This window comes from Lolium rigidum, chromosome 7 (genome assembly GCF_022539505.1).
Source record: "Lolium rigidum isolate FL_2022 chromosome 7, APGP_CSIRO_Lrig_0.1, whole genome shotgun sequence".
Lineage (NCBI taxonomy): Eukaryota > Viridiplantae > Streptophyta > Magnoliopsida > Poales > Poaceae > Lolium > Lolium rigidum.
In genome coordinates this window covers 312,996,963-313,018,044 of record NC_061514.1, presented here as the reverse complement: position 1 = coordinate 313,018,044, position 21,082 = coordinate 312,996,963, and the positions used below count along the sequence as shown (strand labels likewise).

Genomic DNA, 21,082 nt, shown 5'->3' with positions numbered 1-21,082 from the left:
GTGATGGGCAAAGCCTCATCGGGCGATGCTTTGGGAGGATGTATTGGCAATTGAGCTGAAATCTTTGCCCCGGCTAGTCTGGAGCCAAAGTCATCTATGCCAATAGGGTCCACATTCCTCCTTAGATGTGCCACTATCAGGTTGCATTGTCCTCCCAAAACTCTTGTTCTAGATTTGCTTGGATGGAAGTCGGAGATGATCCTAGCATCACAGCCCTTCTTGAATGTGTTGTTCTTCTAGGATAACGATACCGGTGGCTTCCTTTTGTGGGGATGCCAAGGCGGAAATCTAGTATCTAGTAGCGTGGCATCTAGTTTGGCAATAATGGCAGTGGCAAGTGTAGTTAGGTTTTTGTAGGGCTTTACTAGCCGGTTATTTCCAACATGTCCGAGGGGTTTCTTCTGCCTCATTGCACTTTCGTGGATTCGCAACTGCCATTGACGAGCCTAGGCGGTAACGATGACATGATATCAGCAGTGGGGTCTGACAAAAAAAGATGTTTGATTGGGGGGTCCCAAAAAATGGAGTGCAACAAATTAAAATATGTAGACTTGACGTAAATTTATATTAATATTCATAACATAATATAAATAACTAGTCAAGAAAATGTACTTCTTTACCATAGGGATCAGCCTTTTAAAAAATAGGGATCATCCTTGGAAGAGTCATTACCAAACCATGGAGGCATTACTGATAAGCATTTCAATCCTTATGTTTTTGAATTCTGCTAAATCATGCTCAAAGTTGTACACCTTAGCAATTTCATGCTATGTGTACTACTACAAATCATTCGCAATATTCTCATCTTCCACCTTAGTACGCAACTTTTCCTTAATGCTCTTCAAACTGAAAAATGCACTTTGAACACTCGCAATAAAATCTAAAAAAGTGACAAGTAGATTGATTAGGATGACAGCCAGATTGTAGATAGTATATCTTCATGTCTCAACACGGCAATGACAAAGGTCAGTCAAGATTGAGATATTTTTCAACTCTTCATCATTAGAAGCATGAGAAACAAAAGGTTCAGTTGTTGTTCTAATCCATATCAGTATTTCTGAGTAAAATATGTTGGGTTTTTGTCAAAAAAAAGTAAAATATGTTGGGTAATACCTCACTAACTCAGCATACATCACTGCATTTAAAAGATTTAAATCTAGTTCTAGGAATTAATTTGGCATTGCTAGATAGATGGTCCACTACTTCTCAGTGAACCTGTGATCCAAATCTGATCAAACACCCATCAATAAACACAGAGGAAAAGCTAGATTGTCATTTTGTGGTGCAATAAATCTTCATGGAACTTGTGTGGGGATGGTGTTGCTGGTGTTGCGGTGAAGATTGAGGAAGAGGTGGGATGATGGAAGGATGGAGATGGCGGTTGCCTGGGGAGATTTTTTTTTTTAAAAAGGACAAGGAATTTAGTGTTTTCAGATCGGCTCCGTCTCGGAGAATGGCTGCAACTAAGCAGTACGCTGAGGAGGGATGTCGGGGGGAGAAAGTGTCATGTTAAAATAAAGCTAAAATAAAAATCCCATGAAACCATGTTTGGATGGATGTCTTGAAAAAATAAAAATATGTATTAGTATATATGCTAGAAAGGTTATGCTTTACAACCATGTAAAATTTAAATCTCAAACTCGTATAAATTTGGGAGGTTGCAAAAAAACAAGATATGTACAAATAGTTATTCGCCGCTATCCATCGCTGAATTTGATTTTTTTATACCTCGGTAAACAAATTATTAAATTTTGGAGTTGAAGGAAAAAAAAACGAAGTACACGTTAGTACATCATCACCACCCCAACATACTTTAATCTTCTTCATGATTTTCAGAAACATAGTTTCACCGGTTTTCAACTAACTCGGTTTCCGCTGGACTGTCCGATTGCTGGTTTGCATTACAAGATTGATACAAGAGCGGGCACACACAAAAAAGAGCGGAGCACACCAGGAGCTCATTCATAGAGATGTTAATGTGCTCATTTCAGACGATGGATATATTTATGCTTCTAAGTGGAAGACTACGTATGATTTTCATCTCCACATCGGCATTATCCATACATATGTGCTAGTTTTTTCAATTTCTTCATTGTTAACTAAATGTTGGTGTCATTTCATTCACGACAACATGATTACCACAATGACCTATATCTTATCCAGCATTATATATTGGTATTGCAGGATCCAGAAGTAAACACACGAAAAGAACTCTCTCAATTCCAGACCCCAAAAGAAAAGAAAAAAGAAAAAAGATGGTCAGTTAGAAACTGCACAAACCAAAGACGTTCCATTATTCAGCTCGCCAGCAAACACCCACATCCAAGTAGCACCCCTTCCCTGCCCTTTCCTGGTTATTCATTATTACATCAACAGATGAACACATATATACACCTACCTACCTATCAGGAGCCACTGGAACAGCCGAGCCCTCCGGCTTTGTCACTGGTTCGGCAAGAGACGGGCAGCTCCTCGGCCGCGAGTGGAATGAGTCGCTCAGGGTCCGCCTCACCCTTCTGGCTGTCGTGTTCCTCCTGCCGGCTGTGCCTGGAGGGACGACGACAGAGGAAGAAGAGCGTGCTGTGTCAGGAACGGAAATGTTAATCTTCGACAGGCTTCGCAGGGTCTCCAGCTGCTTCCTTGGTGTGCGGCGGTGGCTTTGGTGTTGGTTGCCATCTGGAAACCTATTGCTTAAGCAGGTGCGCACCATGCCATCATCGCTCAAGTAACCGATCTCCATGCTGTCCCGCATCGCCAGGTCATCATATTCCTCATCAGACCTGTTGCAATCCTCATCGACAGACCCTTCCATCTGCGAAGAAAACAGCGGCAGATTCTGTTAAATAATTGATTCCACTTGGTCAATCACTTTTTGTAATAAAGAAAAAACGCTTTGGTTTGTTAAGCAGGGTTTAGGAAACTACTACATAGCCTACAGAGCGAAACTACAGATCTTAAATTGTATCCATTACTTAAATCACATTTACTCTTTAGGGAGTCAACCTCGGAAAGGAAATCCAAATGTGGAATGGACTCAAATCACCCGATCAAAACAATTCACTATTTTGAGTGTTGGACATCTGCTGCTCATATCTAAGCATTTTACAACTCATTACAGCAAGCCACAGTAAGTTAAAATTAAGGTAACAAATAGACTGCCATGTCTCACCTCATCATGGTTTTCCTCGTTATCTTCTTCACTTAGGTCCTCATCACTCCCTGAGTTAGGTGGAACTTCAGCTTCGTCTTCGTCGTCGTCATCACTGCCTGATGCAGCTGATGACTCTTTAATCTAGCCTCAACAAATAAAAATGAAGCACCAATTAGGACACCAGTTTCGTGTTTCAATCTAACAAATGAGATTGCGTCATCTCTCTCCACTGACAGAACAATTGTAGCAAAATCAGAGAAGTTCAGGAACAAAGTAAAATTGCTTACCTCTTTACAGTGTCCATCCAACTTCTTAGGGGAACCAGACGAAGACGCAACATGGCTGCTACTGCCTTCATTACCATCGATCCATGAGTCGTCGACATTTCCAGCTTGACTCGTACAGCCAGTGTCTGTAGGCCAGGCACTTATACCAAAGGAGCCAAACTGGAGATTGACCGACTCTGCTCTTCCGATATTCAGAGGTCCATATATTGGATTTCCTAGAGATTTCTGGTTGCCATCTTCCGCACTGCTTTTTCCGTCTCCACCACTGGACTCAACAGGCCAAGCCTTTGAAACAGACCCATCCACATTGATTATGGCCATGAGCTTTCTTGAGGACCCTAGGCGTTGGATTAATTTGAACATCCCCTTGGAACTCATCGAGTTAGCAACACATTGGTTTTTGTACTCGTCATTTACAGCAGCTACAGTATTTGTACCAGGGTCATACAACTGATCTCCAGCAGCTCGCCTGCGGAGGGAGCTAAAGACGGTGGCATGGATAGAAGCCACACTCCGGTCAACATTAGTGTTGTTTACCTTGGGAACTAAGTACTTGTCAGCCCGACTGCAGAGGTACTCTTGGATGGTTCTAATATTGTTGATGTATTTGACATACTTATTTTTTGTTGGGTCAAGTGTCATGTATTTTGCACGTACAGCAAACCTCTCCGTGTGTTTGCCCTCACTGGATATGTAGATCATGAAAGGAATTATTGATGGATGTTTCTTCATTAACCCCATCTGAAATATGGAAATGATTCGACAACATCATTACAAAATATAACGGGGGAAATTGGGACAGGTGGATCATTGAATTTATAATTCCACTTAGCTGAATACTAAATGTATTCGTAATAAATGAAAACACCTCAAGGGCAAGAATATACGGAAAAATGTACCGGGAAAAATATATTTTTAGAAGAGCATACCACAAAATTAAGGCTCAGGTGAACACCCTCAACGACAACTGATTCTTTCCGATCTTCCCAGGCAGTAATTAGCCGATCCAAACTATCAATCACCATCTCACTTTGTGCTTTATAACCTTCAATAGCCATTTGTTTCCTCCCAATTGGTTTTCCGTCAAACTTGTCACTTTGAACCCCACTCCTCTCGTAATCCATACCCGGGCTGCTTGACACGCCTGAGCGTTTTTTCGCTTTCCGCCTGGCTTTTGCTTCAGAAACTGCTATTGGGTCAAGGCATTCACCTGCATGGTAAGTTGATGCCCAAAGAAGGGGGTTTTCTTTCTCGTCAACAAAGCTCCGCATCATGTGACGTATGGAGTCTGTGGAAACTACAGTCGTGATCCCTAATCTGCTCCCCTGTTGATACATTGGAATTAGAAATGCTTATAATCTTGAAAGTAAAATAATAATAAATTGGGCGCATTGGGCGTGGTGTGGTTCTGAAGAAATAGTTAAGTAACACTGTTTGCAGGTCAAATGTCTAATACACACTAGGTAAGTATGAAGGAACATAAGCCATGATAGACTAAGTGCTATAGTTTCCCACCTAAATGATACAAGGTTCTCCTGGTAGCAATGACAGAGTGCCTAAATTTTATTGTTTAGCTCTGACAATATCTAAACACATAAGCTGCTCTAGGAAAGATTTCAGCATTATTTATGGTAAGAATCCAAAATAAAAGGGTGGATGTGTACCAGCAAAGTAGAAAGAGTGGACTTGCCACAACCACTAGTGCCGCAGAGGAGAACCGTGACAGACTCCTTTCTTTCTTTAATCCTACACAGAGATAAATGAATATCAACGGAGCAGAGAGAAAAATGAAATCAACACCTTTGAAGGCTGGTTCCCCAGAGATGCATACGGAAAATCCAGATGCAGTAGAATGTTTGAAACGGTAGAAGTATAATAATCTAGAAAAGTTGCATTGTAAACAAGGAAAATTCAGCTATTGAGTTTAGCTTCGACAGATTGCAACAACCATTTGTTTACCTCATGTTAATATGTGATAAATACAGATGCCTGTTCATTCTGGTGAATAGGATAGGAATGTACTAATCGTAACAAAAAGAATGGGAGAGCTTAGCTGTGGCAAGTTAGTCATAATGTACAGTTTTCCACCCCCTGCAGTTTTGGCAGACTATTGCCTGTATGTATTGTGAATGTGTCCTAAATGGGCCCTTTATTACAATACTTTGTAATTGTTTTCTGGAAGTGTCCAGATCGAATTGTGATGTTTACTTTGTAAAGCATGTTAACAAACTTAGGGATAATCATTCATCACATGAAATCTTGGAATAAGAAGAGAAAGAGATGCTACTTGCCTGCAGGCGAGCATGAGATCGTTCCTCTGGTTGGGCGATAGGTACTTGTACAGGGAGAGGGCCTGGCAGACGAGCTGGATGAAGAGGTCCCTGGGGACGAGGACGGTGGTGCGGCGCTTGTAGAGCTCGAACTGGAACTGGCGCGGGCTGGTGGCGGCGTCCGGGAGCTCGTACCGCTGCACGCCGCCGCCGCCGCCGCCGCCGGACATGGCCATCAGCATGTTCATCTCCGCAGGGTCGCCTCGGATCACATCGAACACCCTCCGGCTAATCTTTTTGTTTAGCAAAATCGAAATGGAAATAAGATGGGATCGAATCGAGGAGGAAAGCGAGGAGCGATTGGAGAATAATAGAGGGGGGGGGGAAGGACCTCGAAGGCGTGCCTCGGCTTGCATCCCATGAGCTGGAGGGTGCTGTGGAGGAGGGATCGGGTGTAGCGGAAGGAGGAGCCATTGTCGTCGACGACCACAATGTACAGGAGCTTCGCCCGGCCGGCCATGGCGCGGCGCTCGCGTGCGGCCGGAAGAGAGAGGGGAGGGGCCGGTCAGGAGAACAAAAGAAAGGCCGGGTCTTTGATCTCCTGCTCTTCGGTCGTCGTCTCCTCCTGGTTTCGCTTGGTCGGTCGGTCGTTCGGGACACGACACCACAAACCGTAGACAAATTGGTTGGACCCATACCTGGCCATGGGCAGCCTGGCCCGAGGCCCGGCCCGAAAAACTCGGGCCTGGGCCGAGAAATGTTGGCCCGACTGCCGGGCCGGGCCGGGCCTGGGTAGCCCGAAAACACCATTTAAAACTACGGCCCGGCCCGCGGCCCGACGGCCCGGCGGGTACCATGGGCCGCCCATGTGGGAATCCCTGTTAGTAGTACGGAGTACTAAGTAAACATTCATAAAATGCAAGAAAGAATCGATTCCTGCGACGAATTGGAAAAAGAAATCATCTTTTCCTGCCTTATATTTTTTTACATCGGTCGGATATGGGTACCACGGGTGGAGTCACCCATACCGTACTCGTCCTTTTTAATTTTACCTGTCACTGGTACTCGTACCCATCAACGAGTACAATTATTTTTTTACTCACTACCTAACATGATAAATAGGTACCCACGGATAAAAATATTACTGATACAACATATTAAATTAAGCAAAAATAGTAATAAATATCAACATGTAACCATATGTAGTTTATAAAAAATACCACATTATAAGCATCAATACTTATGTACTTATAACCAACAATATATTATAAAAAATAGCATGTTCTCATAAACAACAGTTGTTGCACATAAACAACAATAAATTAAGATGTGATCACGTAATAATATATGGACTGCGACAGTCACGGGGATTCTAGATAGGGGCATAATCTTAAGTAACCCACCAACGATTTGGAACTAGCTAGGAAGCGTGAGGTTCGGCCTAGCTAACTGAGCGTGTGATTAGGAGGGATTTAAGATGTTAGAATACTAGCTTCGAAGGCCACACTTGTCAAATTTTGGACGACTACATGGGTACGCACGTATGAGTTCTACGATTCCGTACCCATACCCACTTTATTCGATGGGTATGATATTTTTCTATTTACATACACAGATGTAATTTTTATCCCATACTCGTACTTTTGATGGAATTTTACCCGTCAGGTATATGGGTAATGGGTACACATTGTCATCCCTAGCATAGGGTCCAAAACTAGATTAAATACAGGAAAATCTCCCGTCCAAGGGGAGGATCTTGTGTCTTGATTGGCTGCCATCACAATGCACCAACGAGCGAAGCATGAGGTCCCACTACATTTTATGTTCTTTTTTTGTAGAGGATACATTTCATGTTATTATCCCCTTCTCTATCTCTTTTAATTTGTTCTCATCAGACCATCCTTCATCGTCTATAAGAGATTGCCGCACCGCTCACCCCACACGGTCCCACTAACATTGTCCTAGGCGCATACACACAAATAAGTGACACGAATTGGAAAAAAAATCATTTTATTTTTTCCCTTTTTAACAAGAGAGGGGTCCTAAAGCTGAATTAAATAAAACAAGTGGCATTGAAAATTACATAAAGACCCCATGATAAAAGAAAAATACATATTAGTTGTTCAGATTCACAAAAGAACACATAACTAAAAATCTTTGCCAATATGGTCCTTCGCCATCGGGCAAACTCATCGTCGAACAAGAGCCAACCGCGCCTTCGCCGAGACAAGACCACTTGGAACGGTGCAATTGCTTGACGTTGAGATAAAGGCACGCTCCATCCTAGAGAAGATGCCACAAAGAAGAGATGACTAGCAACCGACATACAAACTCCCATAGGACACCTTTTGACCTAAAAAAAACTGCGGTAGAACGGTTGAAAGCCATCAAAGGACGTTCCAGTATGAGTTTCAGATATACATGGCTTTAAGAGAGCTGAAATGGAGGAGCAACAACTTCTAGATATATGGAAGTTCTTCTATCTTATTTGATATGAGATGAGTGACCCGATCTTCACGAATAACCACATGGATGAAGAAGGTAATGAGTGAGATGGAGAAATCACACATATCGATAAGAAAATAAAAGGCTAGCTGGCAAATCAACATCCAAACACTCGTGCCGACATGATATAGCTCTTGGATCAAAGATCTTAGGTTAGGTTACTCTCATTTGAAACGTTTTCTCAAATCATTAGGTCCATCCACCCAATATAATCATGGAGGAAAGATTAGCTACCCCAAGACTGGTACAAGAATTATAGTCACTCCAACAAGGGGAGAAGTCCTAGATCCTGCAAAGGAAAGAGGAGCACTGCTCTTGGGTTATAATTCATGTCTAACCCTACAAAGGACAAGATGGAGTATTTATAGCAAACTCACGAATAGGTAAAATTTGGGTCAAAAGGGGTACATGGGCATTGACAAATGCTTCATGTATGTAGGTAGGTCGAGTATCCGGACCAAAAGGGTCAGTGTTTTCGTGGTCCCAAAGTGGTTTGGCTATGGAGTCTATGTGAAACTTTTGGGCTCCTCTCTACATGGCTCCAGAGTGTCTAGGTCATCATGGCTGAAGGCTTCGGGCCCCGGAGGCTTCTTCCGACGGATTGGTCCGTATGAAAGGAAACCAGATCTAAGATAGGAATTGCATATGAATATGAGGTTGTTATATTGTTCCAACATATATAGACAAGAGAAACCTGTAAATATGGATAGCAGGCGAGGGTGTTCTGGATGAGCTTTTTCTTATCTACCTACCTTAATTGCTATCCAGAACATTTATATTAAATTTATCCACATAACACCAACTAGGTCACACCATTTTATAGTGTGTGTGGTATTTTGTTACCACGTGTTGCACAGAAAATTTGATATGGTTCCACAAAGTTCTTGACAATAGTATCTCGTGGCCCACATAATGTGGTGGTAAAATCATTCATGAGGAGTGACTGTGCAACCCAATCTCAATAATTTATATGGAATTGGTACTGTTGCCATCCTCGCACCATGCAACACTGAGGCATGCTCTCAACACCATCCCACACTGGTCTACGTCATGTTATGTTACCTTCACCACTAGTGACGCGCATCATTGTGGATAACGATATACCCATCACTATAACATTACAATTTGTCGACTACAATGAAACTAGATAATTTTGGAAGAAAACACATGTTCATCTACAATGTTGACCACGTGATAAAACTTTGTTGAGAGAGGGGGCATTTTGCGAAATAAAGATATGACGTGCGAATTATGAATAACCAATCTTTTAGTTATAACAAAGGGTAGTTCCATTTTCTACCAGTCTCTAGTTTCAGCATAGATGGGAATACATTCAAGGTAATAAGGCTTCAAGCCATGGTTAAGAGGAAAATTGTGTTTAGCAACAAAGCTTATAGAAGGGGGAAGTGAAGCATGGTAAGGGATGCGACAACAAAAGATACTACCCGATTCTTGAGCACTCTTTTGTCACCGTTCATTTGCTTCACCCATTTCACGTTTTCATTCTTGGAACCTTTGGTTTGAGGAGTTACTTCTACCATGTGAGCTTAAAGGTACGTGAGTGTTTTTTTAATAGCGAGAGGTCCCGAAGGACCTGGAGACACTGCTTATATTATTTCGGTGTAAATACAAGGAGGACCTATCAGTAAAAAGTAAATACAAACAAGTCCTCCAGAATTGCAAAAAGAACCCTAGATCTAAAATGTAAAACTCCATATGGTCCTTCTCCACCGACCTCAGATCCTAGCCTCAAACCGCGACCATCATCTCCGACGCTGGGAACGGAACCACTTGGGTCAGAGTTGATGTGGATCGTCGCACTGAAGCTGAGGGAGGGCCTCCCTAATGGCTCTCTCGCCTGGAGGTTGAAGAAGAGTTGACGAAGGCCAACTCGGAGCAGCCGCCCTTCGGCTTTGAGAATCGACGGAATAGCGCCCCGAGGCCGACAATGCGCCGTCGTTGGTGAGCTCCCACACGCAGTGCCAAAAGCCTCCTTTCCTGTCTTCCTTCCTCCACCATGGGGATCTGCAGATGAGCAAAGAGGTAGGGCAAAATCCCTGAGATCTGACCCGGGAACCAGAGCCTTATTGATTTTTTAAACTACACATGTGAATTATACTTAGCTATGTATAACATGATTCGCAATCTTGCATAAAGATTTATAGTTCAACAAAAGAAAAATGGTTCATCATGTCGGAGGAGGTGGGAAGATGGTGGCCTCGCACGCATATGGCAGGGCAGGCGTGGGTGACAACAACCCCGCTCCATGGTGGAGCGGGCGTGGCTACAACCTTACACACATGGCCGAGGGAACACGACGACGGGTAGAGAAGGCACGACGACGATGGCCTCACTCCATGGTCGGGCGGATGTGGCAACGCCAGCCACATGACCATGGTAGGAGCAAGAATGGCTATGGCGCACCCACGAGGGAGTAGGCACAATAGCAGCATTGGTTGTCGGATTAAGTGTAAGCCTGCTGCCCAACCTCTCCCCCACCTTGTGTTAGTGGTTACTTTTGCATGATAGATATTGTGGTTCTTGTTAATGCTAAATAATCTGGTGACTTTATCTTAACAATGTGATTACTACAATTAGACAATTCGGTTCGTTTACTTGAATAACCTGGAATTTTTGCATTATAATTTTGGTGATGGTAATTGCTACTAAATAATATGGTGACTTTTATATATCTTGACAATCTGGTTGCTCCAAATGAACAAATTGTTTTTTTTGCATTATAGGTTTTGTGATGGTAATTGCTACTAAATAATCTAATAACTTTATCTTAACAATGTGGCGACTACAATTAGGCAATCTGGCTCGCATTTTTGTCTGTGATGGTAATTGATACTGAATAATCTGATGGCTTTATTTGGACAACCTAGTGACTCTATTGTAGACAACCTAATTACCTTTAACTGAATAACCTAGTTTTTTCTACATCATAAATCTTGCTACTAAATAATCTAGTGACTCTTGCATAGACAAGTTGGTCACTTAATTAATTGGAATAGGGCACTGTGTGTAGTGTCGCTTTTGTCGGTAAAGTAGGGGCTAATTGTCATCAAATAGTATGGTAAATACATTACACTATGTTGATAATCATGTCATAAGTAATAAGTATTGTTAAGTAAAAAACGTGGTAACTATCACACATTATTCTTGTAAGTACATCAAGAGTAGTGGTAAACAGATGTTTCTAGAACACCACCAATAGTATCAATTTTCATCATGGGTTTGGTGCCAAAAAGTCAACATTTTTTAGTAGGGATTTCTATTTTCGTGCCCTCGGGTCCTTAGTTGTGCTCAGTTTTCCCCAGCTCCTTAGTTTTTCCTCAGTTTTACCCAAGCGTTTGTCTGAAACCATCACACGTGATGTAACGCCCGGTTGCCCGACGGTTGACCGTTATCTTCCGACTAGTGGGGCCACGTAGAGCCCGCAAAGACACGTTAGACCATCCATCTTTGTTTGACCGTAAGCATCGCTGTATCCCTGACCAAAACGCGAACGAGTGGGGCTTCGCTATATCAAATGACAAGTGGGGCCATGGCGCCGATACAAGGGGCAATACACGGGTAGGATTAGATTTTTAAACGGAGCTCTACGGCGATGGCACGGAGGAGGTGGCCTGCGGAGTGCCGAGATGAGATCGACGTCCACAAAGAACTGCATGAGGCGAGACCGGACGCATTAGATAGATATGAACTAGACGCGTTTAACCATGCAAAGAAGAGAAGAAATGGTCAACGACATCGACGACTACCTCAAAACTTTGACCGACCGTGTCCGACACGAACGCGAGCAATGTAGAGAAAACTAGTGTCTCTCCTTTCCGGCGTGTATAGATGGGTGCTAGAAGAGTGTGGTGGCGAAGGGAAAGACCTCGCGGTGGTCCGTGGCGTCCAACATAGCGGGCGGCGTGGCCGTGCCCACATCGGCGTGGATGCATGTTCGGCATTGGCATCGGCATGTACGTTCGGCATTGGCCTCGGTGGTATCTCCGGTGTGTCGTTGATCGAATGAGGGGACGGGATTGAGGGTGCATCCCGACGGTGACCTAGCGAGTGGCGTCGAGCATAGCCGTTCGACCATGCCGATATCGGCATCGGCAAAGTTTGGAGGCTGTGGTGCTCGAATCAAGGAGGGATTTGTTTCTTGTACGCCAAAAGTGATTTGAAACAAGTTTCGTGTTGAAGGTTAGGTAACGAAAGTTTGTAAGTAAGCCCAAAATTATACTAGCGCCATGGTGAGGTTCTTTTTGATAGAGCTATACGGTTGGGCAAACTTTTTTGACACTTTTTAGATAGGGTTCCTTGTTGTTACACGTATGGCATCATGTATGGCAAATTTGGGATCATTTGGAGATGTTCGAAAAATCACTTTGCTTAAACGCATGCCGTTTCGTCTCACTGAAACCAGCTTTTCTAACAAGGTGATTTATTCTACCTCCTCTAAATGACCTCAAATTTCATACAGCTGATCTTCTATACATAGATAGATAGATTATTTCGTTTTTATATTTTTTGAACTTTTTATTTCCCTTTATAATATCCAATTGATTTTCAGGTCAAAACCTCGAAAAACGAGCATCATGTATGGCATCATTTTCGCCATAAATTTCAAATTTTGTGAAACTTTCCCTTTTAGATATTCCTTGTTGTTATAGATATGGCATAATGTATGCCAAATTTGGTTAGGTCTCATCGAAACCAGCTTTTGTAACAAGTTAGGTTTTTTCGACCTTCTCAAAAGGGATTTTTTTCTACCTTCTCTAAATGACCTCAAAAATCATACGGACGATCTTCTATACAAAGATAGGTAGATTGTTTCGTTTTTACATTTTTTGAACTTTTATTTCCCTTTATAATACCCATTTGTTTTCGGATCAAAACCTCGAAAGTTAACATAACTAGATGGTGAACCCTTCCAAACTTCAAATACGAGAGATAGATAGATTGGTTCGTTTATCATTTTTACCGTGAATAGTAATGGCTACAAGAAATCGGTGATGGTCTATCATTTTTTGCGTGAAAAGTAATGGCTACAACAAATCGGTGTTGGTTTATCATTTGGGATTTTCGTGAAAATTAATGGCTACAACAAATCGGTGACGGTTTATCATTTTTTGCGTGAAAATTTATGGCTACAACAAATCGGTGATGGTTTATCATTTTTTGCGTGAAAAGTAATGCCTAAAAGAGTTTATAATTTTTAGCGCGTGAAAATAAATACGAGAAAACCGCCATTTAGCAAACTTAGAGAGTGGAAGGTAACCGCCGACAGAGAGAGGGAGGGGTTATCCTCGCCCGTTAGATCATACGATCAACGGTCGGCGGGCACGATCCGCGTGACATGGGCTAGACCAATCGGGGCAATGTTGCACGTGTGAGAGAATTTGTGGAGGGAGAGGGCAAAGCCGAGTAGTATCAAGAAACCAAGGGCACCTATGTAATAAACGAGACTAAGGGATTCAAATATGAGATTTAAAAAATGAAAAATGCGTGTTTTGTAGAATAAAACCCATCTTGGCCTATCTCAAACTATTTGCAATACAAATATACATGAGTGTGAGAATTGTGGCCTCATTTAGACAAAGTATGTTTTGGGGAAAGCTGTTTTGGGAAGGGCTTATTGTGGAAAACCATGCACCTTCATAGCTACTAGGTGATTTGAGAAGGCCTTTGAGAAGTGGCAATTTGTGGTAAAACTTGATTTATCTATGACTTATCTATGTTTTGAGAACTGGAAATTTGTGGTAAAGACTCCATGAGTATGTGCCACTATTTTTCGGAATTTTTTGCACATTAAATGACTCATTTAACTAGTTAATCCCATTTGTTGACTGTCCGTTGACCAGCTACTTGAGGGTAAAACCGAGCATATTGCACTAGCCGGTACTAGCACTCAAGGGGAAAACCGAGCACACAAAAAATGCTAGTATAATGCTCGAGGTTATAACCGAGTATATCTAAATTTTCAGGGTTAGACTCGAGGACGCGTGTTGCGGTGCGTAAATGAAAGACGTGCAATATTTGACGCGTAGACGCCGGTCGCGGTGCGAAATCGAAGACGTGCAATCGTGGACGCGTGGCGCATTGCGAAGTCCAAGACGTGCGGACGTGCAGCGGTGGACGCGTAGGACGCGGGTCGCATTAACCACCACTAGCCTTTATAGACGCCTCCTCCCACTATCTCTCGTCACTCTCACTCGCCTACGCAACGCCGCCTCTCTCACGTCCCATCATCTTCTCCAAAGCAAAAAACCCTCTCCCTCTCCCTCTCCTCTCGCCGGCGAGATGGACAAGGAGAATGCCAATCCCATCGTCCACGGCGCCGTCGGCTCCAAGCGCGACGCCTCCCTCTTCGACGCCGTCCCCTCAACGGACGTCGCCGCCGTCCCCTCAACGGACGTCGCCGCCGCCTCCGCCGGTGCATCGGAGGCTGCCGCCGCCGGTCGCGGTCGGATCCCACCGGGATGGGACCCCTACGAGCCGGTGCCGTACGTCCCGCCCCCGAACCGCTACGACACCTCCATAGAGGACCCATGGAACGAGGTAATAACTACGGTTTGCTTCCTTTTTGTTCCCCATTCCTTTTTGAACCCTATTTGTGCTTGGTGTAGATGGATCCGTGGATGGATGAGTATTGGGCTAATATTTGCGCCGATTTTATTCCATTTTGCTTTGATCCCTCCTTGATTTCGTTCAAGATTTGGGTTTCGGCCGTTCGGTTAATTTATGCAAGTAATAATGGGATCTCAATCGGTTAATTTATGCAAGTAATCATAGGATCTCAATCGGTTATTTTATGCACGAATCAAAAGATATCAACCGTTTAATTTTGCAAATAATCCGGAATGTGTTCAAGTTCAGATCTGGAATCCGTTTCTTTGCCTATGATGAATCGGTGGGCACAGATTTTTACAGGGAGGGTTCAGCGAACCATTTCGTGTACAAATCTGTTGTGCATGAGCTTTGGTTCGCTTACACCGTCCCCGTAGACATATAATCGTGTCCACTCTAACCGAGGCTGCCTCTGTTTTTCCTAACTTTGTTATCATGCACGTTTGCAACTCATTCACTAATAAATTCCCGTTTGATATGGATCAGCTGTCCGGCGGCGACGTCGGCAGCGACGACGAGCACCATGACGTCAAGACTCGCCGGTGCTTGCGGAGGCTGCAGGTCGGCCGCATGTCTCCTACCTCGACGTCGCCAAGGGTGTCTACGAGTGCCCCTTCGCACTAGGAGGCTCGGCGGCACCGACTTCAACCGCGTCCTCACGCATGCCGAGAACATCGGCCACACCAACCCCAAGGTCGGCGCGTCGGTGAACCCCAACTCCTTCCGCGCCAAGCACTTGGCGCTCGGCATGCACCTCCGCAGCATCCGGCGGGTGGAGATCTCCGGCGGGCGCATGCCTCCGCTCAAGCCCAAGGCTCCCAAGGGGAGCAACAAGTGGAGGCAGAGGCAGATGGGGTAGGCGGAGTCCTCGGACGTGTGCCGCCGCTGCCTCCTCCATTTTGTTGTTGGGATCCCTTTGTTGTTAGTTAGGGATCCCTCGTTGTTATGTTGTTAGTATGATGGTGTTGTACTCGCTGTGAAGAACCTCGAACCCTACTATGTTTGGCTGCTGAATGCAGCTTATTATCTATATTATCTATCCCTATTCTACTATATGACCTTGTGAATTTATCGTACATTCCCCGTAGATTTGCTTCTAGATTTAACTACATACATATGGACCAGATGGAGTACTAGATTGGGCTCCCTACTAGATTTGCTGCCATATTGGGAAAACAACCAGGGCCAAAAGGCACAAATAATAATTGAAGAAAGACAGAAATGCAAGCTTCTCTAGATTTGATACTAATTATGTGAAAAAAGGCAGAGAGAAGGAGGCGGAAAAGGTACTCTTAAAAGGGAAATGCCAATGGCCGAGAGAGACAAAACCCAGCTCCTGCTCACGTGCAACCAAACGCAATCTCGTCCCGTCCCACGCGGTCCCTTTCTACCAGCCCCACGCGACGCGGGCCCACACGACGCGGCCCCACACGTCGAACGGAGCGGTCAACTTAACGGGAATCCTGCCGTCTGAGCTGCCTTCTGCGGGTTTCAAACAAGGACTTGGGGAAAAGTGAGGAAAAACTAAGGGGCTGGGGAAAACTGAGTACAACTAAGGAACCGAGGGCACGAAAATAGAAATCCCTTTTTAGTAACCCATTAATTACATGCTACACTAGTTAGCCATTAAATGCCACACTAGCCAGCCTAGTTATTGATAGCAGTATAAAGGAGAACAACAACAACACAATATAAAAATAAAATTAAAGCAAGATTATGTATGAAGCATTGTGCCGAGTGAACTGACGAAAAACTTGCACTGTACAATGTGATTTATGGTGGACATTGAATAAAATGTAGCCCAACTAGATCACACAGGTAGCGGTCATGTCTAGCGAGAAAAAATAGCCTAGCTATATCAGATGGGGCGCTGGAGTCTTGCTACCGCCAGGCTGGCATGCATGCGCAGAAGAAGCGCCAGAGGAGATTAGCGGTAGCTCTATTTTTATAGTCTCACATCGTTGCTCTAGTAAGACAAACACTAGTTTAAATAGCTGCTCACTTACATGATGGACGTATTAGTACAACAAACTTCCGCAATGATACCCATATGTGGTATTGTAGCAATTTTATCTTTATTAATTATGTCTTTCTAATTGTTTAAAATGCAATTTGAATTCAATAATTAGTGAAGTTTCAAATTTAAATTTTAACTATTCAGTAACTACTTAAAATGTTAAGATTAATTTTCTTTATCATATTTACATTAACTTAAATATTAGTGGTAATTCATAAACCCTAAATTGCATATTACTATTTTCTATTTTCTGTAAATAATAATAACTCAAGAAAATATTATAATCCAATATTATTTTGGTAATCCAAAACTTATTTACTTAAACGTCTTTAGTTAACAAGTCATTATTTTAAAACCTAACAATAATTAGGAAACGCTCGATTTCTAATTAAACCCTAACTAGTAATTATTTTAATTCTTAAACCCTCTAAAAAATTAATAGCATTTAAAATTATTAATAACTTTATTTCAAGTACTAAATCACATTAATTCTAGAACCAAGTATTACTTTAAGAATTGGATCATAATTTAGAAACCCTAGTTTTATTATAAGTTAGAATCTGGATCCCATTATTTTATGTGATCATTTGAAAATGCTTTAACCCTAAAACCCTAGTTGCTTATCACATGTGATCATGTGAATTCCACATTACATAGAGAACCTTATTAGTGACCAACAAATACAAGTCATGATCTACCAACATAGAACCAATTCACATGAGGTCATCATTTCATGTCTCTATTTCCAATTTAAAACCTACATGATTCACTAGTATCACCTAGGTATAAACCTCTAGCTTGTTAATATATTAGTACCACTGACTATCATACTTAGTATCACACCATTAGGATCAACCTCAACCATCATAATTTAGTAGAACCATAATGATAAACCCTAGTACCAACCTTGTGTAGCAATTCACAATACATGCTCCTATTCAACTAAACCCTACCTAGAAAGTAATAAGCCACTTAGCTTAAAAGCAATTAGAGATTACTTAGTGAAGCAATGGTGAAACCATAGTAAACCCTAATAGCTAATTTATAGAACCATCTTGATAACCATCCTTTGATATGATGCTTAGAAGAAACCATAGCAATAAACCTACCAACACTTGCTATATAGAAACAATTCCAAGTTAAGAACCAACTAGTTCCTATTAGTGAAACTAAATGAACCCAATAGTAAACCCTAGAGTTACATAGCTCCTATGTATAGTAGTTCATATTCTTATTTAACCTGTTCTTCAAAAGTTATTCTTTTAAAGTACAAATGTCAATCAAACCATAGAAGCCATAGTTCTTATTCGAAATACTCTTATTTCTTAAACAATATGTTCTTCAAAAGTTATTCTTTGAAGTATAATATAAGTAATCATCAACCATGTCCCGTAGAACTTAAAATTGACAACTCGTTCTTCATATATTATTCCATTACTATTCTTTATGTATGATTGTTATGATGTCTCGATATCACTTGATTATGATGCTAATATAACCAAACCCTAATAAGAACCTTGTTTGAGAACCATTCTAAAAGTGCAACCAACCCTAAAGAAATCTTTACAACTCATACATCCTAAATCATCGAGGTTAGGTTACGCTCGGAGACGATTGCATCTCATACTATGCATTATAGCATCTTTGCCAGTTCTTTAAACATTGTCCTTACACGGACTGATGATGGTATTTCAGAATTTGGAGTTATCACATATCGAAGCTTTTGCCTACATAATCTTGGCGCCAAGAAAGGCAAGTTCATCGCTTCTCATATCATTTGATTATTTGTATCAAACTATATGCAAAGTACTATACTTATCACTCTTGCATTAAAAAGCAAAGTATTATTTTACAATTATGAATATGACTATGTGGTGGGCAATGGAACCATGGTATGTGTTGATATGGTGGAGGTTCCATTGCATGGGTACTACTCATCTAGGACTAAGTACCAATGCCGTCCAAGTTGATTCTAGCGCCGTACATATCGCGTTATCCATAAGATCTACAATGGCTCGGGGAAGTCAGCCGTATCTTTTCCCTCTCGCACGCCAATGGACTCGGTAGAGCCGCGGGTGCTGGGCAGGTGACCGCCGTAGGTTGGGATAGCCTTTTAAATCCCCATCCATTAGTGATGTTTAGCTCTAAGGTCTATGATGGATTGTCCGTGAGTACACCGTGAGTAAAGCCGTATTATCGGGAGAAGTCTACTCGGGGGTGTACGGTTGGACAAAAGGGTGGGTTTGCGGTAGTCATGGAGAAGGCAGATTGGCTTGGTTCTTATACTCGGGCCTCACACCAAAGGAAGTGTGGACGAGGACATACTCTCGGCCTGCAACAAGGATAAGTTCTCTTATGGGGTAAAGTAACGCACCTCTACGGGAGGGTATCAAGAATTGTGACCGTCTACCCCCCGTTCCGGAAGGAATCGCGAACGCGGCATGAAAGGAACTCCATGAAGTTCCCCGTTCAACTCGTGAAGACCGACGGCATAGTTTTCGGAATAAAATAAACCTTTTGAAGAAATGTTTATGAAAACTTGCATTGGCCTATGACTTTCTCGTCTATGGCTGTAGCTAGTGCATGATACACCTATTTCCTAATATGAACTTGCTTGAGTACGCTCGTACTCATTCCCTCCCATTTGAACCCCTTCTTAGATCAAGGCACCGAAGGAGAAACTACCGTGGAACCTCGAAGACAAAGGAGTCAACTGCAACAAGATGAAGAATTCAATCAAAGAAGTCAGTGGAGTCATCTTCTGCATCAGCTAAAGTGGAAACTCAGACTAGTAATAGAAGGGAACCTTTCCCTAATCATAGCACCTAAGTAGCTAGATTTCTATAGCAAGCCAAGTAGCTCTTAAACTTGAGTTAGCAATAAGATAGACTACGAGTCGTTCTTCTGGAGCCTTATTTGAAGTTTTACCTCACTGTAAAGTAGGAGGCTATGTTGATCTTATGTAAACAGTTCGTGTGTACTTCTATAGACATACCTTGGACTCGCATATGTTTCCGTTGTACCACTCGAGAGATGTAATATGAGTGGAACGGTGTTTCACTTGTGTTATGTCAACGACTTGTGTACTACACTATGCAGTGGTACGCTGGGGTCATCACAAGCTGGTATCAGTAGCAAAATGCTTTGACCCTAGGATTAAAACCCTTTAAAGGAGACCTATAGGTTTGGTAGTATCTATGAAGTTGTATTAGCTAAGCCAACTATGCTAAACCAACTATTCTTTTGACTTGAGATGGGTATTCACTTGAGAATAATCCTCGACACACTTGAGTCAATCTTTCTTATCTATGTTCTTGAGCAAAGTTAGATTAGTTATCTGGCTTGCTCCAAATAATTAGAACACCATTGAAGCTTAAGATAATGGGTGGTAGTAGACCACAGCTTGGTAGTACAATACATGGTAGTCCAAAGAGAGGATACACGACCATAAGGAAGATGTCCTATTGGAAGAAGTATACCAATACAAGTATGATTAAGTAAGAGTCATTTAAAATGTCAAATGACTCGATGTTAAGTAAGGGATATAAGTTATATAAGGTAGTATATGTCTATGATGAGTCAATCATAGGAGGTAAGGAAGAGTGATAGGAGTATTTAAGTCTACTTTTCATGATAAAGTTGTAATCATATATGATTCACTTGAGAATCATGAGGTGAGGGGAGTAGAACATCATAAGCACGATAACGTAAGCATGATGAGGAGTAGATTGAAATAGTTCGAAAGCTTAGGCCTTAAAATCCTAATAGCTGTACCAAGTAGGTTAGAACCATAGTCCTTAATTTAAAGAAGGCTTAGTTAGAGCATATCACATAGAGAAATCCTAGAAGAGAGGTGGTGAAGTATTCTAAACAATCATGTGTTTAGAATAGCCATGTTATAGTTTCTTGAGAGATCATGAGTTTAGTTTCAATGAATTAAAGTTAAGTTAAGTACTTCCCAAGGAAATTAGATCAATCACAACTATCCTAGCCCAATTTTCTCAAGTTTATTTGATTGCGTGAGCAATTAAGATAGAATGTTGAGACAAATAGTAGAAATTCACTTATTCTGGGCGGTGTATCACAACTCTAAACCTATCTTATGTGGCGTTATATACTACACATCTGATCCTGATGTTTAGGGATGTCTTACCCAACTATTATATTCAGGCATATGATGTGTATTATAAGCACAAAGTTGATTCTTCGACTTTATTGGATTTTC

General features: G+C 42.2%; 1 protein-coding gene across 1 annotated transcript; it reads right to left on the bottom strand.

The window, feature by feature from the left end:
- Positions 1 to 2,149: 2,149 nt before the first annotated feature.
- Positions 2,150 to 6,237, bottom strand: LOC124677641 (P-loop NTPase domain-containing protein LPA1 homolog). Its single transcript, XM_047213605.1, has 7 exons — positions 6,100 to 6,237; positions 5,730 to 6,001; positions 5,103 to 5,184; positions 4,368 to 4,763; positions 3,439 to 4,179; positions 3,170 to 3,292; positions 2,150 to 2,812 (listed from the first exon to the last, which is right to left on the bottom strand). Exons 1-7 carry the CDS (start codon positions 6,226 to 6,228, stop codon positions 2,399 to 2,401), a joined length of 2,157 nt encoding a protein of 718 aa, XP_047069561.1. The 5' UTR covers positions 6,229 to 6,237; the 3' UTR covers positions 2,150 to 2,398.
- Positions 6,238 to 21,082: the final 14,845 nt, after the last annotated feature.